Below are 21516 nucleotides of genomic sequence, written 5' to 3'. Positions count from 1 at the left end.
GAACTGGATCTCATGGCTTCTTGGCAGAATGCCAAGCTTCTGAGGTACGGCTCAAGGTCAAGGGATCCACAGGCTTTCTTGATAGATGCTCTGGCAGTCCTTTGGAATTTCAGTCAAGCATACATATTTCCTCTGTTCGCTCTCCTGCCAAGAGTCATTGCTCGTATCAAGCAGGTGAGGGCATCAGTGATTCTCATAGCACTGGCATGACCTCGCAGGATCTGGTATGCAGATCTAGTGGAAAAGTGGTCTCTCTACCTCCGTGGAGACTCCCTCGAGGAAGGACCTTCTACTTCAGGGTCCTTTTTCTTCATTCAAATCTCGTTTCTCTGAAGCTGACTGGAGATTGAACGCTTGATTTTATCTAAGCATGGGTTTTCAGAGTCGGTCATTGAGACGATAATTCAGGCTTGTAAGCCTGTGACAAGAAAGATTTACTATAAGATATGGCATAGATATCTGTATTTGTGTGAATCCAGAGGCTACTCTCTTTCTGATAAGGTGGTTCTACGTATTAAATTAGGTTTCCTACCTAAGGTTGTTTCAAACAAGAATATTAATCGGGAGATCGTGGTTCCTTCTTTGTGGCCTAATCCTCCTCCTCCTCCTAAGGAGCGTTTGTTGCACAACCTAGATCTCTTTGGCTAAGGAGTATTATTCGTTTGGCCTATGAGCCTGCTGGACAGCAACCTCCTGAGAGAATCATTGCTCATTCCACGAGGGCTTTTTCTTCTTCCTGGGCATTTAAAAATCAAGCTTCTGTGGAACAGATTTGCAAGGCTGCAAGTTGTTCCTCTTTGCATACTTTTTCAAAGTTCTATACATTTGATACCTGCTGGCCAGGAATGATATTCCCACTAGTAACTGATGATTCCGTGGACTCACCATATCCGGAAAGAAAGAAATTTATCAGGTAAGCATAAATTATGTTTTTTGCTTACCCGATTAATTTCTTTCATGGTTGTGCGAGTCTACTGCTCCATTTTTCAATTTTATATCATTTAGATTTTTCTGGCAGCTGTGCTAGTTTGCTTCTCATTATCCAAGCTTTTTCTTTTCCTACCTTTCTACTTCTCCTTGCTTGACTATTTGTCAGACTAACATACCAGAGGGGTATAGTACTCTTTGAGTTTTGGCAATCTTTGCCTTCTCCTAGTGGCCAGGAGTGGAATTCCCTAGAATAATGGCTCTTGGAATCTCACCACCATGACCAAAATGAATTATTCAGTTAAGTATAAATTGTTATGTATGCAAATCTTTTTGCAATATAGTGATGTGTTGCTTATATATACCATACGTATATGTGTTTTTTTTTTTTCTGACTTTTTATATTTATTTTGCAGATATTTCGGTATTTGCGGGCATTTCTGCCAGAAAGTGGGTTCATGATTCTTTCTTGCAGTCGGTACTCCCTGGAAAAAAATGGAGCTAAAGTTGTGTCAACAAGGACCTGGTATGTAGAATACATAAACTTGTGTCTTATCAAATGTAGATAAACATTACATGTGCATGTTTTGAAATATGTTTATTTGAATTTTTTCACCTTGAAATTTGAGACTTGTTGTATAATGTGAAGGAACTTTTTAAATTTGTCCTTTTTTTTTCAATGTGCGTATAAATTGAGGTATATAAGTTTGACCACGCCTGTGCTTTTTTTGTTTCCCATTACCATTATTAATAATATTTCATGATTGGAAATGATGTAGAGAGGCTTTAAAATCTGGTTGGATACAGTGTTAATTTTGACGGCAAGTTTCAATTTAGTCTTAGTTTTAGTCTTTTGACTAAAATGCCATTTTAGTTTGTCGTATTTTAGTCATCTGAATTGTTTTAGTTTTAGTCTAGTTTTAGTCGACTGAATCTCCAGTAGATTTTAGTCGACTAAATCTCCAGTAGATTTTAGTTGACTAAAATCTAAGGGGTGTAGTTAAAGTGTAATGCATTATTTAAACAATATTAAAACTAACATTTCTCTGTTAATAATTAAAACAAGTATCAAGTAACTCAACACAACAAAACGTTTCTGCAGCTAGCACAGGCACAGCATAACTTAAACCCATATTCATAGGTTATACTTATTTCTATAGGAAGAATCAATTGATTGTTCACAGATTCGAAAAATTTTCGGCAACGATATTAGCACTGCTCTAGAACTTCCAAACTCATTATATACTCCTGGAGTAAAGGTTTATTAACCTGTTTTTATTTATGGTATTAAGGTTTGAACATGCAATACAGATTTAACAGATTTAACTGTTGTGGTATATAACATGTCTTTATTTTTCTTAAAATTTAATAAAATTAAGTTTCGTAAATTTTACAAAAGAGCAGAAATTGGATATGGATTGATTATAACACCTTGCATAAAATGTTTTTGTCAGCAAATTTTGATTTAGTTTTAGTCATAGTCTTTTGACTAAAATGTAATTTTGTTTTAGTTTTAGTCATAGTCTTTTGACTAAAATGCCATTTTAGTTTTAGTCGTATTTTAGTCATTAGAATTTCTTTAGTTTTATAGTCATTTTAGTCTAGTTTTAGTCGACGAAATTAACACTGGTTGGATAAGGTCACTTTTGTTCATTCGCGTTGATAGCTAAGCTGTTTTGTAATGATTATAATTCATTAGAGCATTATTGTACAAATGCTTGTCTTTTAAACCCCATAAAGAAGTAAAAAACCTCATACGCCAGGAGCATTCTTGAGCTGGTCCTGGACAGGACATTGTGTAAACCGATCCCGATTGGCCCTTTAGCCTTGTCCTGCCCAAGAGATAGTTACCAGTAAGTATTTGTGCAATGATAATGCTCTAATTAGTACATTTTATTGTTGCATTATGTTTGTAATAAAAGGTGTGTGTTGTAATATAGTTGTGCAGTGAGTTAAAGGGACACTGAACCCAAATTTTTTCTTTCATGATTCAGATAGAGCATGCAATTTTAAGCAGCTTTCTAATTTACTCCTATTATCAAATTTTCTTTGTTCTCTTGCTATCTTTATTTGAAAAAGAAGGCATCTAAGCTTTTTTCTTGGTTCAGAACTCTGGACCGCACTTTATTAGTAGGTGAATTTATCCATCAATCAGCAAGGACAACCCAGGTTGTTCACCAAAAATGGGCCGGCATCTAAACTTACATTCTTGCATTTCAAATAAAGATACCAAGACAATAAAGAAAATTTGATAATAGGAGTAAATTAGAAAGTCTATCTGAATCACAAAAGAAAAAAATTGTGTTCAGTGTCCCTTTTAATAAAACATTAGTCATAAGGAAGTAGTTGCATTTTCTTTTGCACAATGTTTAGCTAGAGCTCTGCAATTCCTCCCTTTGATGTGTTCACTATGAACTATTTTATCTGCTGGAGTGTATTAAATTGATTACAAATAGCTCCTTTGCCTTTATTTTGTCATAGCTGCCCATTGTTTGTTGAAACTGTCACCCATCCTGATAAATAAATATATTACAATATTCTCTATAGACAAGCTATGTATAGGCAGCAACAGAAATTAACCCCCCAGTGCTTGGAATTCAATAAACTCTTATCAGCTACTTGCATGAGTACATTGTTCCTTTTAAAGTTTTCCCAGTGACTTGTTGTTTGTACTGAATAGCATTTAAAGGGGCACTCAAGTCAAAATTAAACTTTCATGATTCAGATAGAGCATGCGATTTTAAACAACTTTCCAATTCACTTCCATTTACAAAATGTGCACAATCTTTTTATATTTTAGCCCCAGCTCCTCCTGAGCATGTGCATAAATTCACAGAATGTACGTATATGCATTTGATTGGCTGATTGCTGTCACATGATACAGGGGGAGTGGAAAAATACATAACTTTGAAAGTTGTTAGAAAAAAATATTCTACTCATTTGAAGTTCAGACTAAGTGCTATTGTATTATCATTATTTGTTGATTATGCAAATCTACTGTATTTACTGGTCCTTTAAATGTGATGCAAATTGCACTTTTAAAGGACCAGTAAATACAGTAGATTTGCATAACCAACAAATGCAAGATAACAAGACAATACAATAGCACTTAGTCTGAACTTCAAATGAAGAGTAGATTTTTTTTTTTTCTGACAAATTTCATTTTTCTCTTTTTTTTTTTTTCCTCCACTCCTGTATCATGTGACAGCCATCAGCCAATCACAAATGCTTGTAGTACATTCTCAGCACATGCTCAGTAGGAGCTGGTGACTCAAAAGGTATAAATGTAATGTAAGAGACTGTGTGTACATTTTGTTAATTGAAGTAAATTGGTAAGTTGTTTAAAATTGCTGGTTCTGTCTGAATCATGAAAGTTTAATTGTGACTTGAGTGTCCCTTAAGTTTATTCTTGCAACTGAAAATGGAAACTTCAGTAGATAAGTATTGAGAGAGAGAATATAAATAAATATATGTATATACTACTGTGTGTGTGTTTGTGTGTGTGTGTATAATTTGATTTAATTCAAACTGATTTAAATCACTAGTCAGTAAGGCTTGATTTAAATCATAGTTTTCTACATAAAGACGAATTCTTGCTGGTATAACTTGCAATAATATGCAAGTAGATGAAGATTTTTTAGAATAACAACTTTTCATATTAGTTTTTTTATCCCCAGTTTAATAGGTTAATCAATATAATTCATATTTGGACAACTTTTCTGTTGTACTTAGGAAGGAGAAAAATAATCATTACCTTAATAATAATTTAAATAGATTTATTCAACTGAAACAATAACATTACAGCATATGTTATTTGCTTAAACAAACATCCATGTTTGTTAACTAATTTGACTAAACCAAATATATATATTTTAAGAAACCTAGACTGTCAGCCCAGCCTACACATGAAAAACTTAAATACTGTCCTCTGTAGCTCACTCGTCCTCTTCAGCTTCTTCTTTGTTAATAATCTGGAAAAGAAAAACAAGCTTTCCTGCTTTATCGGGTCCCAAACGATTTCTCAATTTAGAATGAATGAGTCCAAAGGAAGAGAATATTCTTTCAACGCCTGCAGAAGAAGCTACTGCTGTTAAAAGTGAAATCATTACTTGAACAGTCTCTAAATCCAAGTGCTTAAGTGACTTCCACCAGTTCACTGGTGTGACTTTCTTTTAAAATATCTTCAGCAAACATATATTTCTTGAATGGTTCCCCCTTAGCTTTGAAGTTTATAGTTGGCATTACAGATGGATGATTGCTGGACACCCATGACATAGCTAACTCCTCTTCCTCAGCACTTAAGTTTTGACCCCGATACTGGATATTGACAATATTTGCCAAAAAATGAGCTGGAGACAGTGCTTGTCCCAAATCCGATTTAAATCCAAAAAATCCGATTTTTTTTTTTTTTTTTTTTTTTTTTTAAATCATTGATTTTATTATATATATATATATATATATATATATATATATATATATATATATATATATATATATATATATATATATATATATATATATATATATATATATATATATATATATATATATATATATATATATACATACATATATACATACATACATAGTCTGCTTTTTCTGCAGGCTAATCCCATTGGAAATAATGATAAAAAAAACTATAATAGCGATACATTTTAATACTAAGCAGCCGCCCACAATGCACTACAAACACATTAAAGTGACAGTCAAAAATTAAACTTTCATGATTCGTATAGAGCGTGCAATTTTAAATAACATTTATTAATTTACTTCTGTTATCAAATTTGCTTTGTTCTCTTGGCATCTTTTTATTGAAGTGTAAAAGTAGGTAGACTCATAAGAGCTCAGGAGTGTGCATGTGTCTGTATAACCAAGCTACAAATAATGTTGCAAAACACTGCTGCCATAGAACAATGTTTCTCAACCGCAGTTCTCAAATACCCCCAACAGGCCTGATTTTCATTATAGCTGAACTAGCACACAGGTGAAATAATAATCTGATGGGTGAGAGCAGGTTAGTAACCATGCAGCTGATTATTTCACCTGTGCTCCAGTTCAGCTGTAATGAAAACCAGGCCTGTTGGGGGTACTTGAGGACCACAGTTGAGAAACACTGCCATAGGGCACCAAAATGTTGCAAAACACTGCTGCCACAGAGTACTGAAGGCAATGCACGGCTGCCACAGAGTACAAAAGGCAATGCACGGCTGCCACAGAGTACAAAAGGCATGTGCACACTCCTGAGCTCTTATCAGCCTACCTAGTTTTACTTTTCAATAAAACATACAAAGAGAATGAAACAAATTTGATAACAGAAGTAAATTGGAAAGTTGTTTAAAATTACATGCTCTATCCGAATCACGAAAAGTTTAATTTTGACTTTACTATTCATTTAAGGAGAAAACTAAATGACCTGTACAGTTCCATTTTAAATGAATTTGTATGTATGCTAGGATCCTTTTAGATTCATCTATATAATGGGCAGGACCTCATTTAACCACAGAGTGCTATCACTTGTTTCATAGTAAAGCTGTGTATTTTAGTCACCAATTAAGTGGTTATTTAACCCACTGAATACCAAGTACACTTTCCGCACCTGCAGTGCTTTGTTCAAACCACTTTCTCTCTCTTTCAACTACTACCTAGAACTGTTAGAGTTGAAGAGGAGGAAGTGGGTTAAACACAGCACTGAAAGTGTTTACAAGTGCTGCATCTGCCAAATACTGCTATAAAGCGCCATGACAGCTACTTTATCTCTCACTCCTCCCAGTGTCTATTTGTCTGTGTCCCAGCTCTCCCTCATGGTGTCGGGCTATACTTCTTGGTGTTTAATACAGAGCAAAGATCCCTCCAGAATAATACATTGAGAACCGAAGAAGAGTCTAAAGGGCTACATTGTGCACTCAAAACAAGCCCACATGACTCCCATCTGCTGCATATTGGGAATTCAGTTTTCTCTTGTAAGGTGTATCCAGTCCACGGGTTCATCCATTACTTGTGGGATATTCTCCTTCCCAACAGGAAGTTGCAAAGAGGACACCCACAGCAGAGCTGTCTATATAGCTCCTCCCCTAACCCCCACCCCCAGTCATTCTCTTTGCAAGCTCTCAACAAGTGGAAGTATAAAGAAATATGTGGTAATTTAGTGTAGTTTTTTATCTTCAATCAAGAGTTTATTTTAAACGGTACCGGCGTTGTACTGTTTGCTCTCAGGCAGAAATTAGAAGAAGAATTCTGCCTGGAGGATGATGATCTTAGCAGATTGTAACTAAGGTCCATTGCTGTTCTCACACATAACTGAAGAGTATGGGAAAACTTCAGCTGGGGGAACGGCCTGCAGTTTGCCTGCTTAGAGGTATGTTCAGTATAATTGTTTCTAGAGAGATAAGTTCTAGAAAATGCTGACAGAGCCTTTTTGGAAATGTGGTAAGCTAGATGCAGTGATTTAATAACGACTGGGATCAGCTTGCAAGGTTGGGTAATACGCATGTTATTGGTTATCTGGTGATTAGGTGTTAAAAATGTTTGCCTTTTACATATGCAGATCGTTTTTTTGAGTGTTTAATCTTGTTTTTGGGGTTGATTTTCCACATGGCTTTTTTTCACAAACTCCTAGGAGTGTTTCTGTAAGGCCCCTCTGACATTGAGTGTGGTGGGAGGGGCCTATTTTCCCGCCTCATTTGCGCAGTTACTTTCATTCCAAGACATCAAGCTTCTCTAGAGGATTCCTGCTGTGTCTGAGGACCACTAAAAAGGGCTTCTTCAATTCCTGTTCGTACTTAAGGGCAGGTAGGCACCACAGCAGAGCTGTGGTGAGGTGTTTAGCGGTTTTAAACGGTGGTAGACGTTTTTTTTCAATCCGGTTTGGGGGCCAAAGGGTTAATTGTCCATTTGCAAGTGGGTGCAATATTACCTTGGTTTCCTATACACACTGTAAAAATTTCAAATCGTTTACTACTTTTTTTTCACTGTTTTGCAGTTTAAGTGCTATTTTTTTTTTCTCTTAAAGGTACAGTACCGGTTTGAGAAAATTGCTGTTTTTTGCTTTAATAAAGTGTTTTCCAAGCTTGTTTGTGTCTTTGCTAGTCTGTTAAACATGTCTGACGTCGAAGAATCTACCTGTTCAATATGTTTAGATGCCATTGTGGAACCCCCTCTTAGAATGTGTACCACTTGTACTGAACTATCTATAAGTTACAAAGACCATATTGTGGCTTTAAAAAATATATCACCAGAGGATTCTCAGACTGTAAGAAGGGAGATTATGCCTTCTAGCTCTCCCCATGGGTCAGAACCGGTTATACACGCACAAATGACGCCTGATGCGTCTAGCGCGTCTAATTCTTTTACATTACAAGACATGGCGGCAGTTATGAGTTCTACTCTCACAGAGGTGTTGTCTAAACTGCCAAGGTTACAAGGAAAGCAAGACAGCTCTGGAGCTAGATACAAATACAGAGCTTTCTGACGCTTTAGTAGATATGTCCGTTATGCCCTCACAATGTTCTGAAGTTGGCGCAAGGGATTTGATATTTGAGGGTGATCTTTCAGATTCAGGGAAGTTATTACTTCAGCCCGACTCTGACATGTCAACATTTAAATTTAAGCTTGAACACCTCCGTTTATTGCTTAGGGAGGTCTTAATGACTCTGGATGATTGTGACCCCATTGTGGTACCAGAGAAATTGTGTAAAATGGACAACTACTTTGCAGTGCCTGTTTACACTGATGTTTTCCCAGTCCCTAAAAGGTTTTCGGAAATTATAACTAAGGAATGGGATAGACCAGGTATTCCGTTCTCTCCCCCTCCTGTGTTTAAAAAGATGTTCCCCATAGCGGACGCCATGCGGGACTCGTGGCAAACAGTCCCCAAGGTGGAGGGAGCTATTTCTACTTTAGCTAAGCGTACAACTATTCCGATTGAGGACAGTTGTGCTTTCAAAGATCCTATGGATAAAAAATTGGAGGGTCTCCTAAAGAAAATTTTCTTACATCCAAGGTTTTCTTCTCCAGCCTCTCGCATGCATTGCTCCAGTTACGGCTGCAGCGGCCTTTTGGTTCGAGTCTCTAGAAGAGGGCTCTACAAGTGGAGACTCCGTGGGATGAGATTTTAGACAGGATTAAAGCTCTTAAGCTTGCTAATTCCTTTATTTCAGACGCCGTGTTTCAGTTAACCAAACTTACGGCTAAAAATTCAGGTTTTGCCATCATGGCGCATAGGGTGCTATGGCTTAAGTCCTGGTCAGCAGATGTTTCTTCAAAGTCTAAGCTTCTTTTCCCTTCAAAGGAAAGACCCTAATCGGGCCTGGTCTGAAGGAGATCATTTCTGATATTACTGGGGGAAAAGGTCACGCCCTTCCCCAGGATAAGTCTAATAAGTTAAGGACCAGACAGACTAATTTTCGCTCCTTTCGAAACTTCAGGAGTGGCGCAGCTTCCGCTTCCCTTAGTACAAAACAAGAGGGAAATTTCGCCCAGTCCAAGCCAGTCTGGAGACCTAACCAGGCTTGGAACAAGGGGAAACAGGCTAAAAAGCCAGCTACTGTCTCTAAAACAGCATGAAGGAGTAGCCCCCGATCCGGGACCGGATCTAGTAGGGGGCAGACTTTCTCTCTTCGCCCAGGCTTGGGTAAGAGACGTTCAGGATCCTTGGGCAGTGGAGATTGTTTCCCAGGGATATCTTCTCAAATTCAAAGGTTCCTCACCAAAGGGGAGATTCCATCTCTCTCAATTATCTGCAAACCAGATAAAGAGAGAGGCGTTCTTACATTGCGTCCAAGACCTACTGGTTATGGGAGTAATCCACCCAGTTCCAAGGGAGGAACAGGGGCAGGGTTTCTATTCAAATCTGTTTATAGTTTCCAAAAAAGAGGGAACTTTCAGACCATTCTTGGATCTCAAGATCCTAAACAAATTCCTCAGGGTCCCATCCTTCAAGATGGAGACAATCCGGACCATTCTTCCTATGATCCAGGAGGGTCAATATATGACTACCATGGACTTAAAGGATGCTTATCTGCACATTCCGATTCACAGGAATCATCAGTTCCTCAGGTTCGTCTTCCTAGACAGGCATTACCAGTTTGTGGCTCTTCCCTTCGGGTTAGCCACGGCGCCAAGAATCTTTACAAAGGTTCTAGGGTCCCTACTGGCGGTCCTAAGGCCGTGGGGCATAGCAGTGGCTCCTTACCTAGACGACATCTTGATCCAGGCGTCGACTCTTCAAGTCGCCAAGTCCCATACGGACATTGTTCTGGCCTTTCTGAGGTCTCACGGGTGGAAGGTGAACGTAGAACAGAGTTCTCTCTCCCCTCTCACAAGAGTTTCCTTCCTAGGGACTCTGATAGATTCGGTAGAAATTTAAATTTTTCTGACAGAGGTCAGGATATCAAAGTTGCTAACTTCCTGCCGGACTCTAAATTCCATTTCTCGGCCGTCAGTGGCTCAGTGTATGGAAGTAATCGGCCTAATGGTAGCGGCAATGGACATAGTTCCGTTTGCCCGCCTACATCTCAGGCCTCTGCAGCTTTGCATGCTCAATCAGTGGAATGGAGACTACACAGATTTGTCTCCTCTGCTTAATCTGGATCAAGAAACCAGGGATTCTCTTCTCTGGTGGTTATCTCGAGTCCATCTGTCAAGGGGTATGAGTTTCCGCAGGCCAGAGTGGACTATAGTGACAACAGATGCCAGCCTTCTGGGCTGGGGCGCGGTCTGGAATTCCCTGAAAGCTCAGTGTTCGTGGACTCAGGAGGAAGCCCTCCTCCCGATAAACATTCTGGAATTAAGAGCGATATTCAATGCTCTTCAGGCATGGCCTCAACTGGCTGCGGTCAGGTTCATCAGATTTCAGTCGGACAACATCACGACTGTAGCCTATATCAACCATCAGGGGGGAACAAGGAGTCCCCTGGCAATGATGGAGGTTTCCAAGATAATTCTATGGGCAGAGGCTCTTGCCATCTCTCCGCTATCCATATCCCAGGAGTAGAGAACTGGGAGGTGGATTTTCTAAGTCGGCAGACTTTTCATCCAGGGAAATGGGAGCTTCACTCAGAGGTATTTGCCCAACTGATTCATCTATGGGGCAGACCGGAGCTGGATCTGATGGCGTCCCGTCAGAATGCCAAGCTTCCTTATTACGGGTCCAGGTCAAGGGATCCTCGGGCAGCACTAGTAGATGCCCTGGTCCTTCAGCCTGGCTTATGTTTCCACCGTTTCCTCTTCTCCCGCGTCTGATTGCCAGAATCAAGCAGGAGAAAGCTTCAGTGATTCTTATTGCTCCTGCGTGGCCTCGCAGGACTTGGTATGCAGATCTGGTGGGCATGTCATCCTGCACACCATGGCCTCTGCCATTGAGGCAGGACCTTCTTATCCAGGGTCCATTCAAACACTCAAATCTGACTTCTCTACGCCTGACTGCGTGGAGATTTAACGCTTGATCTTATCAAAGCGTGTTTTTTCTGAGTCTGTTATTGATACCTTGATCCAGGCTAGGAAGCCTGTTACCAGGAAGATCTATCACAAGATATGGTGTAAATATCTTAATTGGTGTGATTCCAAGGGTTTCTCATGGAGTAGGGTCAAGATCCCTAGGATTCTATCTTTTCTCCAAGAAGGATTGGAAAAAGGATGGTCAGCTAGTTCCTTAAAAGGACAGATATCTGCTCTGTCTGTCTATTCTCTTTCACAAGCGTCTGGCAGATGTTCCAGACGTTCGGGAGTTTTGTCAGGCTTTGGTCAGAATCAAGCCGGTATTTAAACCAGTTGCTCCGCCATGGAGTTTAAATTTAGTTATTAAAGTTCTTCAAGGGGTTCCGTTTGAACCTATGCATTCATTAGATATTAAACTTTTATCTGGGAAAGTTTTGTTTCTTGTTGCTATCTCTTCAGCTAGAAGAGTTTCAGAGTTATCTGCTCTGCAGTGTGATTCACCATATCTGATATTCCATGCGGATAAGGTGGTGTTACGTGCTAAGCCAGGTTTTCTTCCTAAGGTTGTTTCCAATAGAAATATTAATCAGGAAATTGTTGTTCCTTCTCTGTGTCCGAATCCTCCTCCTAAGAAGGAATGGTTGTTGCACAATCTGGATGTGGTTCGTGCTTTAAAGTTCTACTTACAAGCAACTAAGGATTTTCGTCAAACATCTGCCTTGTTTGTTGTCTACTCTGGAAAGAGGAGAGGTCTCAAGGCTTCGGCAACTTCTCTTTCTTTTTGGCTGAGAAGCATGATCCGGTTAGCTTATGAGACTGCTGGCAAGCAGCCTCCTGAGAGGATTACAGCTCACTCTACTAGAGCGGTAGCTTCCACATGGGCCTTTAAAAATGAGGCTTCTGTTGAACAGATTTGCAAGGCGGCAACTTGGTCTTCGCTTCATACCTTTTCTAAATTCTACAAATTTGATACTTTTGCTTCCTTGGAGGCTATTTTTGGGAGAAAGGTCTTACAGGCAGTGGTGCCTTCTGTTTAAGTTCCTGCCTTGTCCCTCCCTTCATCCGTGTCCTAAAGCTTTGGTATTGGTATCCCACAAGTAATGGATAAACCCGTGGACTGGATACACCTTACAAGAGAAAACAAAATTTCTTTCATGTAATTAGCAAGAGTCCATGAGCTAGTGACGTATGGGATATACATTCCTACCAGGAGGGGCAAAGTTTCCCAAACCTCAAAATGCCTATAAATACACCCCTCACCACACCCACAATTCAGTTTTACAAACTTTGCCTCCTATGGAGGTGGTGAAGAAAGTTTGTGCTAGATTCTACGTTGATATGCGCTCCGCAGCAAGTTGGAGCCCGGTTTTCCTCTCAGCGTGCAGTGAATGTCAGAGGGATGTGAGGAGAGTATTGCCTATTTGAATGCAGTGATCTCCTTCTACGGGGTCTATTTCATAGGTTCTCTGTTATCGGTCGTAGAGATTCATCTCTTACCTCCCTTTTCAGATCGACGATATACTCTTATTTATATACCATTACCTCTGCTGATTTTCGTTTCAGTACTGGTTTGGCTTTACAAACATGTAGATGAGTGACCTGGGGTAAGTAAATCTTATTTTCTGTGACACTCTAAGCTATGGTTGGGCACTTTATTTATAAAGTTCTAAATATATGTATTCAAACATTTATTTGCCTTGACTCAGAATGTTCAACATTCCTTATTTTCAGACAGTCAGTTTCATATTTGGGATAATGCATTTAATTCAATCATTTTTTCTTACCTTAAAAATTTGACTTTTTTTCCCTGTGGGCTGTTAGGCTCGCGGGGGCTGAAAATGCTTCATTTTATTGCGTCATTCTTGGCGCAGACTTTTTTGGCGCAAAAAAAATCTTTTCTGAAGTTGCGTCATTTTTTGACGTCCTTTTGCGCCAAAAATGTCGGCGTTCCGGATGTGGCGTCATTTTTGGCGCCAAAAAGCATTTAGGCGCCAAATAATGTGGGCGTATTTGGCGCCAAAAAATATGGGCGTCGCTTTTGTCTCCACATTATTTCAGTCTCATTTTTTCTTTGCTTCTGGTTACTAGAAGCTTGTTTATTGGCATTTTTTCCCATTCCTGAAACTGTCATTTAAGGAATTTGATCAATTTTGCTTTATATGTTGTTTTTTCTATTACATATTGCAAGATGTCTCACGTTGCATCTGAGTCAGAAGATACTTCAGGAAAATCGCTGTCTAGTGCTGGAACTACCAAAGCTAAGTGTATCTGCTGTAAACTTTTGGTAGCTATTCCTCCGGCTGTTGTTTGTATTAATTGTCATGACAAACTTGTTAAAGCAGATAATATTTCCTTTAGTAATGTACCATTGCCTGTTGCAGTTCCTTCAACATGTAAGGTGCAGAATGTTCCTGATAACATAAGAGATTTTGTTTCTTAATCCATCAAGAAGGCTATGTCTGTTATTTCTCCTTCTAGTAAACATAAAAAATCTTTTAAAACTTCTCTCTACAGATGAATTTTTAAATGAACATCATCATTCTGATTCTGATGACTCTTCTGGTTCAGAGGATTCTGTCTCAGAGATTGATGCTGATAAATCTTCATATTTATTTAAAATGGAATTTATTCGTTCTTTACTTAAAGAAGTACTAATTGCTTTAGAAATAGAGGATTCTGGTCCTCTTGATACTAATTCTAAACGTTTAGATAAGGTATTTAAATCTCCTGTGGTTATTCCAGAAGTTTTTCCTGTTCCTAATGCTATTTCTGAAGTAATTTCCAGAGAATGGGATAAATTGGGTAATTCATTTACTCCTTCTAAACGTTTTAAGCAATTATATCCTGTGCCGTCTGACAGATTAGAATTTTGGGACAAAATCCCTAAAGTCGATGGGGCTATTTCTACCCTTGATAAACGTACTACTATTCCTACGTCAGATGGTACTTCGTTTAAAGATCCTTTAGATAGGAAAATTGAATCCTTTCTAAGAAAAGCTTATCTGTGTTCAGGTAATCTTCTTAGACCTGCTATATCTTTGGCTGATGTTGCTGCAGCTTCAACTTTTTGGTTGGAGACTTTAGCGCAACAAGTAACAGATCATGATTCTCATAATATTATTATTCTTCTTCAGCATGCTAATAATTTTATCTGTGATGCCATTTTTGATATTATCAGAGTTGATGTCAGGTTTATGTCTCTAGCTATTTTAGCTAGAAGAGCTTTATGGCTTAAAACTTGGAATGCTGATATGGCTTCTAAATCAATTCTACTTTACATTTCTTTCCAGGGTAACAAATTATTTGGTTCTCAGTTGGATTCTATTATCTCAACTGTTACTGGTGGGAAAGGAACTTTTTTACCACAGGATAAAAAATCTAAGGGTAAAAACAGGGATAATAATCGTTTTCGTTCCTTTCGTTTCAACAAAGAACAAAAGCCTGATCCTTCATCCTCAGGAGCAGTTTCAGTTTGGAAACCATCTCCAGTCTGGAATAAATCCAAGCCTTCTAGAAAGGCAAAGCCTGCTTCTAAGTCCACATGAAGGTGCGGCCCTCATTCCAGCTCAGCTGGTAGGGGGCAGGTTACGTTTTTTCAAAGAAATTTGGATCAAATCTGTTCACAATCTTTGGATTCAGAACATTGTTTCAGAAGGGTACAGAATTGGTTTCAAGATGAGACCTCCTGCAAAGAGATTTTTTCTTTCCCGTGTCCCAGTAAATCCAGTGAAAGCTCAAGCATTTCTGAATTGTGTTTCAGATCTAGAGTTGGCTGGAGTAATTATGCCAGTTCCAGTTCTGGAACAGGGGATGGGGTTTTATTCAAATCTCTTCATTGTACCAAAGAAGGAGAATTCCTTCAGACCAGTTCTGGATCTAAAAATATTGAATCGTTATGTAAGGATACCAACGTTCAAGATGGTAACTGTAAGGACTATCTTGCCTTTTGTTCAGCAAGGGCATTATATGTCCACAATAGATTTACAGGATGCATATCTGCATATTCCGATTCATCCAGATCATTATCAGTTCCTGAGATTCTCTTTTCTGGACAAGCATTACCAGTTTGTGGCTCTGCCGTTTGGCCTAGCTACAGCTCCAAGAATTTTTACAAAGGTTCTCGGTGCCCTTCTGTCTGTAATCAGAGAACAGGGTATTGTGGTATTTCCTTATTTGGACGATATCTTGGTACTTGCTCAGTCTTTACATTTAGCAGAATCTCATACGAATCGACTTGTGTTGTTTCTTCAAGATCATGGTTGGAGGATCAATTTACCAAAAAGTTCATTGATTCCTCAGACAAGGGTAACCTTTCTGGGTTTCCAGATAGATTCAGTGTCCATGACTCTGTCTTTAACAGACAAGAGATGTCTAAAATTGATTTCAGCTTGTCGAAACCTTCAGTCACAATCATTCCCTTCGGTAGCCTTATGCATGGAAATTCTAGGTCTTATGACTGCTGCATCGGACGCGATCCCCTTTGCTCGTTTTCACATGCGACTTCTTCAGCTCTGTATGCTGAATCAATGGTGCAAGGATTACACAAAGATATCTCAATTAATATCTTTAAAACCGATTATTCGACACTCTCTAACGTGGTGGACAGATCACCATCGTTTAATTCAGGGGGCTTCTTTTGTGCTTCCGACCTGGACTGTAATTTCAACAGATGCAAGTCTCACAGGTTGGGGAGCTGTGTGGGGATCTCTGACGGCACAAGGAGTTTGGGAATCTCAGGAGGTGAGATTACCGATCAATATTTTGGAACTCCGTGCAATTTTCAGAGCTCTTCAGTTTTGGCCTCTTCTGAAGAGTGAATCGTTCATTTGTTTTCAGACAGACAATGTCACAACTGTGGCATACATCAATCATCAAGGAGGGACTCACAGTCCTCTGGCTATGAAAGAAGTATCTCGAATTTTGGTTTGGGCTGAATCCAGCTCCTGTCTAATTTCTGCGGTCCATATCCCAGGTGTAGACAATTGGGAAGCGGATTATCTCAGTCGCCAAACGTTGCATCCGGGCGAATGGTCTCTTCACCCAGAGGTATTTCTTCAGATTGTTCAAATGTGGGAACTTCCAGAAATAGATCTGATGGCGTCTCATCTAAACAAGAAACTTCCCAGATATCTGTCCAGATCCCGGGATCCTCAGGCGGAGGCAGTGGATGCATTATCACTTCCTTGGAAGTATCATCCTGCCTATATCTTTCCGCCTCTAGTTCTTCTTCCAAGAGTAATCTCCAAGATTCTGAGGGAATGCTCGTTTGTTCTGCTGGTAGCTCCGGCATGGCCTCACAGGTTTTGGTATGCGGATCTTGTCCGGATGGCCTCTTGCCAACCGGGCACTCTTCCGTTAAGACCAGACCTTCTGTCACAAGGTCCTTTTTTCCATCAGGATCTGAAATCCTTAAATTTAAAGGTATGGAGATTGAACGCTTGATTCTTGGTCAAAGAGGTTTCTCTGACTCTGTGATTAATACTATGTTACAGGCTCGTAAATCTGTATCTAGAGAGATATATTATAGAGTCTGGAAGACTTATATTTCTTGGTGTCTTTCTCATCATTTTTCTTGGCATTCTTTTAGAATACCGAGAATTTTACAGTTTCTTCAGGATGGTTTAGATAAGGGTTTGTCTGCAAGTTCCTTGAAGGGACAAATCTCTGCTCTTTCTGTTCTTTTTCACAGAAAGATTGCTATTCTTCCTGATATTCATTGTTTTGTACAAGCTTTGGTTCGTATAAAACCTGTCATTAAGTCAATTTCTCCTCCTTGGAGTTTGAATTTGGTTCTGGGAGCTCTTCAAGCTCCTCCCTTTGAACCTATGCATTCATTGGACATTAAATTACTTTCTTGGAAAGTTTTGTTCCTTTTGGCCATCTCTTCTGCCTGAAGAGTTTCTGAATTATCTGCTCTTTCTTGTGAGTCTCCTTTTCTGATTTTTCATCAGGATAAGGCGGTGTTGCGAACTTCTTTTGAATTTTTACCTAAAGTTGTGAATTCCAACAACATTAGTAGAGAAATTGTGGTTCCTTCATTATGTCCTAATCCTAAGAATTCTAAGGAGAAATCATTGCATTCTTTGGATGTTGTTAGAGCTTTGAAATATTATGTTGAAGCTACTAAGTCTTTCCGAAAGACTTCTAGTCTATTTGTTATATTTTCCGGTTCTAGAAAAGGCCAGAAAGCTTCTGCCATTTCTTTGGCATCTTGGTTGAAATCTTTAATTCATCTTGCCTATGTTGAGTCGGGTAAAACTCCGCCTCAGAGGATTACAGCTCATTCTACCAGGTCAGTTTCTACTTCCTGGGCGTTTAGGAATGAAGCTTCGGTTGATCAGATTTGCAAAGCAGCAACTTGGTCCTCTTTGCATACTTTTACAAAATTCTACCATTTTGATGTATTTTCTTCTTCTGAAGCAGTTTTTGGTAGAAAAGTACTTCAGGCAGCGGTTTCAGTTTGAATCTTCTGCTTATGTTTTTCATTAAACTTTATTTTGGGTGTGGATTATTTTCAGCAGGAATTGGCTGTCTTTATTTTATCCCTCCCTCTCTAGTGACTCTTGTGTGGAAAGATCCACATCTTGGGTAATCATTATCCCATACGTCACTAGCTCATGGACTCTTGCTAATTACATGAAAGAAAACATAATTTATGTAAGAACTTACCTGATAAATTCATTTCTTTCATATTAGCAAGAGTCCATGAGGCCCGCCCTTTTTTTGTGGTGGTTATGATTTTTGTATAAAGCACAATTATTCCAATTCCTTATTTTATATGCTTTCGCACTTTTTTTTATCACCCCACTTCTTGGCTATTCGTTAAACTGAATTGTGGGTGTGGTGAGGGGTGTATTTATAGGCATTTTGAGGTTTGGGAAACTTTGCCCCTCCTGGTAGGAATGTATATCCCATACGTCACTAGCTCATGGACTCTTGCTAATATGAAAGAAATGAATTTATCAGGTAAGTTCTTACATAAATTATGTTTTTGGAACTCCGTGCAATTTTCAGAGCTCTTCAGTCTTGGCCTCTTCTGAAGAGAGAATCGTTCATTTGTTTTCAGACAGACAATGTCACTACTGTGGCATACATCAATCATCAAGGAGGGACTCACAGTCCTCTGGCTATGAAAGAAGTATCTCGAATTCTGGTTTGGGCGGAATCCAGCTCCTGTCTAATCTCTGCGGTTCATATCCCAGGTATAGACAATTGGGAAGCTGATTATCTCAGTCGCCAAACGTTGCATCCGGGCGAATGGTCTCTTCACCCAGAGGTATTTCTTCAGATTGTTCAAATGTGGGAGCTTCCAGAAATAGATCTGATGGCGTCTCATCTAAACAAGAAACTTCCCAGGTATCTGTCCAGATCCAGGGATCCTCAGGCGGAAGCAGTGGATGCATTATCACTTCCTTGGAAGTACCATCCTGCTTATATCTTTCCGCCTCTAGTTCTTCTTCCAAGAGTAATCTCCAAGATTCTGAAGGAATGCTCGTTTGTTCTGCTGGTAGCTCCGGCATGGCCTCACAGGTTTTGGTATGCGGATCTTGTCCGGATGGCCTCTTGTCATCCGTGGACTCTTCCGCTATGTCCAGACCTTCTGTCGCAAGGTCCTTTTTTCCATCAGGATCTCAAATCCTTAAATTTAAAGGTATGGAGATTGAACGCTTGATTCTTGGTCAAAGAGGTTTCTCTGACTCTGTGATTAATACTATGTTACAGGCTCGTAAATCTGTATCCAGAGAGATATATTATAGAGTCTGGAAGACTTATATTTCTTGGTGTCTTTCTCATCACTTTTCTTGGCATTCTTTTAGAATTCCGAGAATTTTACAGTTTCTTCAGGATGGATTAGATAAAGGTTTATCCGCAAGTTCTTTGAAAGGACAAATCTCTGCTCTTTCTGTTCTTTTTCACAGAAAGATTGCTAATCTTCCTGATATTCATTGTTTTGTACAAGCTTTGGTTCGTATAAAACCTGTCATTAAGTCAATTTCTCCTCCTTGGAGTTTGAATTTGGTTCTGGGGGCTCTTCAAGCTCCTCCGTTTGAACCTATGCATTCATTGGACATTAAATTACTTTCTTGGAAAGTTTTGTTCCTTTTGGCAATCTCTTCTGCCAGAAGAGTTTCTGAATTATCTGCTCTTTCTTGTGAGTCTCCTTTTCTGATTTTTCATCAGGATAAGGCAATGTTGCGAACTTCTTTTGAATTTTTACCTAAAGTTGTGAATTCTAACAACATTAGTAGAGAAATTGTGGTTCCTTCATTATGTCCTAATCCTAAGAATTCTAAGGAGAAATCATTGCATTCTTTGGATGTTGTTAGAGCTTTGAAATATTATGTTGAAGCTACTAAGTCTTTCCGAAAGACTTCTAGTTTATTTGTTATCTTTTCTGGTTCTAGAAAAGGCCAGAAAGCTTCTGCCATTTCTTTGGCATCTTGGTTGAAATCTTTAATTCATCTTGCCTATGTTGAGTCGGGTAAAACTCCGCCTCAGAGGATTACAGCTCATTCTACTAGGTCAGTTTCTACTTCCTGGGCGTTTAGGAATGAAGCTTCGATTGATCAGATTTGCAAAGCAGCAACTTGGTCCTCTTTGCATACTTTTACTAAATTCTACCATTTTGATGTATTTTCTTCTTCTGAAGCAGTTTTTTGGTAGAAAAGTACTTCAGGCAGCGGTTTCAGTTTGAATCTTCTGCTTATGTTTTTCATTAAACTTTATTTTGGGTGTGGATTATTTTCAGCAGGAATTGGCTGTCTTTATTTTATCCCTCCCTCTCTAGTGACTCTTGCGTGGAAAGATCCACATCTTGGGTAATCATTATCCCATACGTCACTAGCTCATGGACTCTTGCTAATTACATGAAAGAAAACATAATTTATGTAAGAACTTACCTGATAAATTCATTTCTTTCATATTAGCAAGAGTCCATGAGGCCCGCCCTTTTTTTGGGGTGGTTATGATTTTTGTATAAAGCACAATTATTCCAATTCCTTATTTTATATGCTTTCGCACTTTTTTTATCACCCCACTTCTTGGCTATTCGTTAAACTGAATTGTGGGTGTGGTGAGGGGTGTATTTATAGGCATTTTGAGGTTTGGGAAACTTTGCCCCTCCTGGTAGGAATGTATATCCCATACGTCACTAGCTCATGGACTCTTGCTAATATGAAAGAAATGAATTTATCAGGTAAGTTCTTACATAAATTATGTTTTATGCTTACCTGATAAATTTCTTTCTCTTGTGGTGTATCCAGTCCACGGCCCGCCCTGTCATTTTTAAGTCAGGAGTTTTTATTTTTTACAACTACAGTCACTACTGCACCCTATAGTTTCTCCTTTTTCTTACTTGCCTTTGGTCGAATGGCTGGGGGTGGGGGTTAGGGGAGGAGCTATATAGATAGCTCTGCTGTGGGTGTCCTCTTTGCAACTTCCTGTTGGGAAGGAGAATATCCCACAAGTAATGGATGAACCCGTGGGCTGGATACACCACAAGAGAGAAATTTATCAGGTAAGCATAAATTTTGTTTTTTTGCTTTAGCAGGCATGACTGCTTTCTAAGAAACAATGTAAAACCTCTAGATATTTACACAATTTTTATATTTGTTTTAAATGGTTTTGTTGTTAGGACCAAGAATGAAAAAATTGAGTTTCTTGTGGGCTGTATAGCTGAACTAACTAAAGCGGATGAGTGTCTCCTTCGTTTTGGTGACAATGACTTTAGCGTCATGTACTCTACTCGAAAACGGTGTGCACAGCTATGGCTAGGTCCTGCTGCTTTCATCAATCATGGTATGTAAATTTGTTTTTATTGTCAGTCATATACAATTTTCTGTACTTGTTTGTTTCTTCTTCCTTTTTATTTACAAAAAAAGCCACACTTTTTTTGTTTGACTGTCCCAAATATGTTTTGTACAGTAGGCTTTTCTAATATCTTTTTATATTGACAGGATTAAGTGATCTAAAAAAAAAAAATATATTTTTTTTAACAAATGTAAAGTTATTTCTATCACTTCCATAAGGTAGGGGTTAAATAGCTCCAAAAACAAAACTAGACTATCCCTTTAAATTATCCCCCAGCCATTGGATATATGATAATTGATGCCATATAAGCAGTTACCTTACTGAGACATACTTGTTCAAGCTGCA

The 21516-nt window shown here is 38.9% G+C and overlaps 1 protein-coding gene across 2 annotated transcripts in view; it reads left to right on the top strand.

The window, feature by feature from the left end:
* Positions 1-21516, top strand: part of KMT5C (lysine methyltransferase 5C) — a 119141-nt gene that overhangs the window by 20991 nt on the left and 76634 nt on the right. For both annotated transcript variants that reach the window (XM_053690699.1, XM_053690698.1), the window contains exons 4-5: positions 1344-1453; positions 20996-21159. In XM_053690699.1, coding sequence (XP_053546674.1) covers positions 1344-1453; positions 20996-21159 — 274 coding nt within the window. The remainder of the gene's footprint in view (positions 1-1343; positions 1454-20995; positions 21160-21516) is intronic.

The sequence above is a fragment of the Bombina bombina genome, chromosome 8 (genome assembly GCF_027579735.1).
Source record: "Bombina bombina isolate aBomBom1 chromosome 8, aBomBom1.pri, whole genome shotgun sequence".
Taxonomy (NCBI): Eukaryota; Metazoa; Chordata; class Amphibia; order Anura; family Bombinatoridae; genus Bombina; species Bombina bombina.
This window is presented reverse-complemented; position numbering and strand designations above follow the sequence as displayed.